The 7,130-nt window shown below is 43.7% G+C and overlaps 1 protein-coding gene and 1 long non-coding RNA gene across 2 annotated transcripts; one reads left to right on the top strand and one right to left on the bottom strand.

Moving 5' to 3' along the window:
• Positions 1-839: 839 nt before the first annotated feature.
• On the bottom strand, positions 840-5,988 carry lacc1 (laccase (multicopper oxidoreductase) domain containing 1). Its single transcript, XM_028022297.1, has 5 exons — positions 5,143-5,988; positions 3,167-3,345; positions 2,899-3,064; positions 1,402-1,627; positions 840-1,259 (listed from the first exon to the last, which is right to left on the bottom strand). The coding sequence occupies exons 1-5, from the start codon at positions 5,624-5,626 to the stop codon at positions 1,034-1,036; spliced, it is 1,281 nt and encodes a 426-aa protein (XP_027878098.1). The 5' UTR covers positions 5,627-5,988; the 3' UTR covers positions 840-1,033.
• LOC114147731 (uncharacterized) lies at positions 1,160-2,636 on the top strand. Its single transcript, XR_003596120.1, has 3 exons — positions 1,160-1,276; positions 1,416-1,640; positions 1,971-2,636. It is a non-coding gene; the product is annotated as an uncharacterized LOC114147731 (long non-coding RNA).
• Positions 5,989-7,130: the final 1,142 nt, after the last annotated feature.

Genomic DNA, 7,130 nt, shown 5'->3' with positions numbered 1-7,130 from the left:
GCCCGTTTTTCGTCATGTATTTGAATTCGTGCTTCTGTATTTATTGATGTTGGACTAAGTTGGAAAAGAAAAATCCTTTTGTTGTTAGAAAATGTCATGGAAACGTGGCGTTTGTGTTTTTATTTTAGCACTGAGGTGAAAAGCAGTGGAACAGTGAAAACACTACTTTTATTTTCTTTTTTAAAAAAGGGCTGCCTTTATTACAAATAAAGGCTTTTCACCTTCAAATAAATGCTTTCCCCCCCCAGAACAACGAGTTTTGTCTTATTTAAATAATATCTCATGAAATTGGTAAGTAAACTTGCTCATAACTTCATAACCAATTAGTCTTCAAGTCAGGTTTATTTGCGCAGAATATTTCAAAGTGTTCAAAGTTCAAAGTGCTTTACGTCACATAAACATAATACAGAAACCATCCAAGGAAGGAAAAATAAACGACACATTTTGTCAAATTACATTCTCAAAATCATCACGCAAATATATTGATCAATGTTCCAGTTCCAGTGAATCAAAGGGAGCCGATGTTTCTGCATCTTTGCAGTTTTCTGGAAGTTTATTCCAGATTTTGTGGTGCATAAAAACTGAAGGTTTTATATGCTGTAATAAAATGACCACTGAGCAGAAAGGATGGAAAAGAATACTTTCTCTCTGTTCTAGTATCTGCTGCAGTTTTGAGTATTTTTTTCCTGACTTGGGCAATTTAAATCTATAAGCTCTGTGTTGTTTTGCTTTCATAAGTAACTATGGAAATCTACAGACATGTTTTACTGATCTGTCTACAGCTGGCGTTTGAACTGTGACCCCAGCTCAGCCACAAGCTGTAGATTAAAAGAACCAATCAGAACTCTGGTAGTTTATTCCAGCTGTTTCGTCCTTTGAAGGTGTTCTTTAGTACGTAGTCTACTAGATTAGTAGTTCTTCACAGTTTCCCAAAGAATCACATCAGATTTTCTTTGCCGGCAACTGGAACCCGACCCGTCGGATTTGACTAAAAGAAGTTCTCAGCTGTCGAGTTTTGGTTCATCTCCACGTCTTAAGGTCCGCCCTGTTGGCCCGTCTGGCTCTCCGGAGCGCTGGCCTGTTCTCCGCTCTCCTTGATCCACAGGAAACCCACTTGGGTGCCGAAGTTGACTCCGTCTCTGACGTGGGAGAAGAAGTCGTCGGGATTGCAGGAGGTGCAGGGCGTCACGGGGGGCCGGGTGGTCTCCGTGTTGTCGTGGATGTGTTCTGGAAGGACGCCGCGCTGCTGGAGGAGAACTCTGGGAGCGGAGGAGCAGTGACGGTCAGCGACTAACGTACCGAACGTACTCCATTTGTCTTTTAAGAGTTTTATCTGTATTTGATTTTTTTAAAAATCTGCTTACACCGTGTCATATTCTTTTAATTTTTTTGGATTCGTACCTGTTGGCGAGGAGGATGTCCACGTGTGGCTTGGCCGACTCTGGATCAGGCACGCAGTCTGGATGGATGGAAATGAAGTCTGCTGCCTGCTCTCTGTCCAGCGTGAAGCAGCACACCCCCACGGACGGCCCCACCGCCACCACGATGTCGCCGTACCGACAACCAAAATTCGTCACCATGGCGTCCACGGTTGCCGTGGCCACGCCCATCAAGGTCCCTCTCCAACCTGGGAATTGACGGTAAAGTTTAGGTGATATTCGGAGAACAAGTTAACAATTGGAGGGTAGAACAGACTGGAGTATGAAGCAAGCTGGGAAAAAGAGAAGAATTAGTCAGAAGGTGATGTCTGGATGTGAAGTATTAAAAAGTAGCTGCGTTTCCATTGGGCATGTAGTTGTGCAGTTTGACATTTCAAAAATACATTTGCGTAATGGAAGCATAACCATTTTGAAAAAACGTGTTTTTTGATATAAAGTTTTTGTGCTTGGGTGAGCTGTTGTTTTTGCTGTACGAAAATTGGTTCACTTCGCAAAACCGTAATGAAAATCCTTTTTCTTTTTTTGTATTAGTCGAGTCACATGATCAACAACAGGATGTTGCCACTGGCTCAAACTAAGAAGAAGACGACGACGACAGGAAGAAGGTGATATTGGAACAGCAAGTTTCTTAATGGTGGGGAAAAAAAAAGATTTTGTACAGTGATATCAATGTCTGATACTAAAGAGGTAGTGTTACGTAAAACTGAATTTTTCGAGCTTTACTTCATGTTATAATGTTTTTCACCTCATCAAAAACTTACCTTGAGTGTTGCCTTGATTCTTTCAAGCGTGTTTCAGAAATCCCTTAATCGCCCATGGCAACCATTCAGTTGTGCAAAATGCCTCGGTGGACCTGGCCCCGCCTTCTAGCCCCAGCTCCTCCTCCTCTGAGCTTCTGCTTCACAGAGCAGTCCCCCTCCTCCCTTTCATTCAGCTCCTTCAGACTAGCCAGCAGCAATTAGCAAACACCTGGTGATGTCAGATGTGCATCATCTGACATCATTATAGGAGCTACTTCTCTTGTTAAAGGGTTAATAGAGGAGCCATGTTGTGATGACTTCCTTAAGGCGGAGTTTCAGAAAAACTAGGAGCTTCTTAAAGGGACAGAGGCCCAATTTCAAGGTGTTAAATTCCAAAGTTTTTCAAGTCACATTTGATATGTATATAGCCTTTTTATAATAACTGATGGTAACATTATGTGATCGTGCTATAAAATGACACTGTATGGATGGAAAATACATAATCCTTCCACTTTCATATTGCACTTATGACTCAAAACCAATATTTACCAACATTATAGATGTTTCCATTTTCTACCTCATGAAAAAAGGACCTACATTGCTGCTTTACCTCGGTTATCCTACACTGCATCAACATCAGACGGCCAAACTACATAACCAATTACGCAGATATATTGTGCATTTCTAACTTTGCTATGACGAGTCAGAGGATTATTCACCTGCATGCGCTGCCCCGATGACCTTCTTCACGGGATCGGCGAACAGGATGGGCAAGCAGTCGGCCCCCTGACCCGCCAGAACCACCCCCGTCTCATCGGTCACCATGGAGTCGTAGCTCTCCGGCTCGGGTTTCCCCAAAACCCACACGTCGCTGGCATGGTTCACCTGCAGGACGCAGGTTTGAACGGGCGCAGGCGGGGTTTATGATTAACAGCTGGATCGCGTTCACCGTAGAGGCTTTTTTCTTTTGGGTTTGCAACAACGTACCTTGACCAGACGCAGGGGAATGGGATGGAAGCCGGCGTGAACGGCCAGGCGCCGCCTGTTTTCTTCCACCACGGCCCGCGGGTCCCTCCTCCTGCTGCTGCTGAACAGATTCAAGGAGGACAGAGTGGGGATGTAGGAGACGCCGCCTGAACGGGTGCTGAAGCCGTGGCCGAAGCAGTCTGAGAGACACAGAGGAGACGGACAATGTCCAGCTTTACTGACAAATAGGCTCTGTAACTTTGCCTCTTACAGTGCAGACGTTGGACAGCGTGTAGACTTAGTCAGTACATTTCACTTGAAAAATAATCCTCTAACAATCGCATCCTTGGATTTTTTGGGGGGACAGGGTTGTTCTGACCCGATGGTACCGTTTTTTTTTTTGTTTGTTTTTTTTCACCAGTATCAAGACATATATATCAATAAATTTTGCTACAAGTGCCTGAAACTCCTCGAGTCTTACATTGTAACATCAGAGTAATAAACTAACAAACCTTTTAGGTAAAATGTACAAAAAGCAAATTCAGTCTTTTTGCTTTCATTGAAGAAAACAAACAAAAGCTTCACAACCTATTTTAGATTTTTTTATTTATTTCTTATAATCTAACACACATTTCTAAGTGAATCAACTAAAACTAAAAGTTCACAGGGCCATTTCTCATTTCCACTGAATCGTTTTAACAGGTTGAAATCAAATCTGAACTTTAAGATGAGTGACACGTTTTGAAGTTTTCATACATCTGTACAAAATGACAGTTTTTAAAAAAAAACTTTAGTCATCATCGGCTGTTATATATTGCAGAAGTGAAATTAGCATTTTTAGGACACATGCAGCTCAGAAGAACATATGCATCACCATATGAAACCGGGAAGGTTAAAAACCGTTCCCAAAGTTGACCCTGGATGGTGTGAGAGGTCGCGGGTTCTGTCGACAAACTTCTTCAGTTTTTACTGTTTCTAAGGGTTTCAGATCTACGTAGTTTTAACATAAGACAGAGACAACCTCGGGAAATACAAAAGACAGTTTTCAAATGCTGACGTTTTATTTTTTAAAGTCTAAAAAGTTACCCAAAATCAGCGTGGCAAATACTGTAAGTTTCATATGCGAGGCTGGACACCGGAGTTTTGAGTTGGGCTTGGAGAGAAACCTGCAACTCCACCAATCACCCTTCTGATAACTTTTCCTATTTGAAACTTTGGGGTTAACCTCTGACCCTTCAAGCAATCATGCTTCATCAGTAGATTATAACATTTCCCCCCATATTAGTTTGTGCTCATATCACTTTTTATTTATTGACAAACACAGTAAACTTTAAAAAAAAGTCAAAGTTTTGTTGTGCAGCTCTTTTAAAAGCTCTGTCATGGTGGCAGCATCGGACACCCCACTATCTTTACACTCTGTGCTTATATATATATATATATATATATATATATATATATATATATATATATATATATATGATTTTTGGGGGGGCGTCCCAACATTTTTTTTTTCTTAACGAGTCCATGTTTTGTAAACATTAAACTATATAGATGTTATAGGCCTAGAGTCAGTGAGTTGTGTTCATATTTTGAGGTTTTTATTAATATAAACATTCAAATATTGGAAAATTATGGCATTATCGTCAATTTCTTTGGGATTAACATTGAGTTATTGGATAGGGGACGTATTAAGTCTACCATGCATTGATTGGCCCCTGCCAATTATTTTACTAATTTTCATTAGTAAAATAATTTTTCCTTGGCGTTTAGGGCACCAAAAGTGGCTCCAGCCCAGGGGCCCACATCCTTGTAAATCCGGCCCTGATCGGATTTCAGAATGAAAAAAGTTACAATATCTTTATGATCTTTGACGCTATTTTGGTTGAGAAAAGGTTAATCAAATTAGGTGATTTTGTTTTTGTACATCTTAGAACAACCTTAATCCACTTTTTTTTTTTTTTTTTAATAAATTAATAAATACCTCTGCTGAAACCCACCTGGGATCAAAGTGGACCGCAGGGTTCTGATGTCTCCCTTCAAAGCGGGCAGCTGCTGCAGAAAGGCCGACACTTCTTCCTCCGCGTCACCCTCAGGTGAGTCCGTGTGGGCGGAGCCACAGCAGTCCGAACAGGTCACCTTGTCCTTCTGCGTCACGTCGTAATTAAAGGTATAAACAGCGGTAAAGAGCGTCTCCTGGTACCGAGCCAGCACCTCTCTGCCCCGCGCCGTGGTCAGCACCCGGACAGCACTCAGGTCCAGCTCGTCCAGGGTCCGCTTGAGTCGGTACAGACGCTCCGCGGTGGACCCGGAGTCCAGGACGTGAACGCTCCTGTGGGAGCCCGGGGACGGGTCCGAGAGGCCGTTCTCACGCCGGTGACGTTCCGCGCCGCACAGCAGAAAGACGTGCGAGTCCGCTTCCTGCAGCAGCGAGGCTCCGGGGCTGCAGCGGCAGCAGCGGGTCAGATCCAGCAGGACGGCCATCCTCTCCCCGGCTGTGTGCTGAGCTCCGGGCAGCGCTCTGTCTTTATAGCCGCGGCAGGGAGCGCGTTTGTCCGGCGGAATAACAGAGAAACTCCATCTGGCTGCAGAGGAACTTCCTGCGCCGCGTCGCTCCGCCCAGACTGGAAACCCCGCTCAGCCGCTGGAAATTCTCATCTGGGTTGGTTTCCTCCTCCTGCTGCTGCCGCTGCTGCTGAGTGTTGCACCAGCATTTACTGCAGGGCACTCAAAGTTTGCAAAACACCAAAAACATGCTGCAAAGCGAGGCACCAACATGTAGAAACGTTTTAGGTTGTGCAAAAGTTTTCTTTAAAAAAACAAATCCATAGAGACAAATGGAGTTTATTTGGGAAGTGGAGGCGCCTTGTTTTTCTTGATCTGTGGGATTAAAGTGTTTTTTTTTTTTAAGCAACTAAGGAATGTTGACGTGTTGATACCTGCGCTGTACGGGAAATAAAATGTATGACGCAACTGTAAATGCCACATGTATGAACTCTAAAGTATTTATTCAACTTAGCTGATAGAAATCGCATCTTAGACTGCAGGCTGGGGTACTGCAGCATTTAAAGGGGCAGCATGTACAATGGCATTTTATAACAATCAAGTAACTGTTATCTTCAGTTGTTTTTAAAAGTGCTACATATGATGTAAAAAAAATTCAACTTTGTAATTTAACGCCTTGAAATTGGGCCTCTGTCTCTTTAAGAAGCTCCTGCTCTTTCTGAAATGCCACCTTCAGGAAGTTATCACAACATGGCTCCTCTATTAACCCTTTAACAACGTCTTTACCAGCATTTCACTGAGAAGTAGCTCCTACAATGAGCTCAGCTGATGCTCGGCTCCACCAAGTGTTTGCTAATTGCTGCTGGCTAGTCTGAAGGAGCGCCTCAAAGGTGGCTCTAGGAGTAGGAATTTATTGGCCCGTTTCCACTAGCACCTCTGAAGGATGCTTAGACTTGACTCAACTCTACACAGTTTGGGTTCCTTTCCTTTTGGATTTACTTTAGTCAAAACGTCTCGTCCACTATTTTCAGTCTGCCATGAAACCGCTGAAAATCACTAACTCCACGGTCAAAGCTTTTGATCAATTTTGGTGCAACAGCATGCACAGTGTAGACTCGATGGGGCGAACAAATATACCAAGAGATTTCGGAGAAACTGGCTGCCCATGGGCACACGAGCAAAACGACGTCTGTGCAGCGTCGACCGTAGCTCCTGTGTGCTCTCGGCCCGCCCACGTTCCCACATTTCAGTGAGGAACACCCTGCCAACGGAGACGCGTCCAACTTGGCTAGAACCAAACCAGACAGTAACCGACCAGAGCGAGACTCGACAATGGAGTAGGGGCTAAAGAAGGTTCTATAGATGTGGCTGGTGCCACAAAACAGTTACTGGGGGAAAACCTTCTTAAGAGTCAAGCAACGCTGAGCAGGTGCTGGTGGAAAAGGGCCTTTAGCCGCTTTAACCATGTCATGGTTATTGGTGC

Source organism: Xiphophorus couchianus, chromosome 7 (assembly GCF_001444195.1).
Source record: "Xiphophorus couchianus chromosome 7, X_couchianus-1.0, whole genome shotgun sequence".
Lineage (NCBI taxonomy): Eukaryota > Metazoa > Chordata > Actinopteri > Cyprinodontiformes > Poeciliidae > Xiphophorus > Xiphophorus couchianus.
The sequence above is the reverse complement of the archived record's forward strand: the minus strand, read 5'-3'. Positions and strand labels throughout refer to the sequence as shown.

Excerpts from the sequence above, each read along its gene's own strand:
- lacc1 (XM_028022297.1), bottom strand. The coding sequence starts at position 5,626 with ATGGCCGTCCTGCTGGATCTGACCCGCTGCTGCCGCTGCAGCCCCGGA. Across the intron at positions 3,346-5,142 it reads GCGGTCCACTTTGATCCCAG|ACTGCTTCGGCCACGGCTTC; the intron begins GTGGGTTTCAGC and ends TGTGTCTCTCAG. Across the intron at positions 3,065-3,166 it reads TTCCCCTGCGTCTGGTCAAG|GTGAACCATGCCAGCGACGT; the intron begins GTACGTTGTTGC and ends TGCGTCCTGCAG.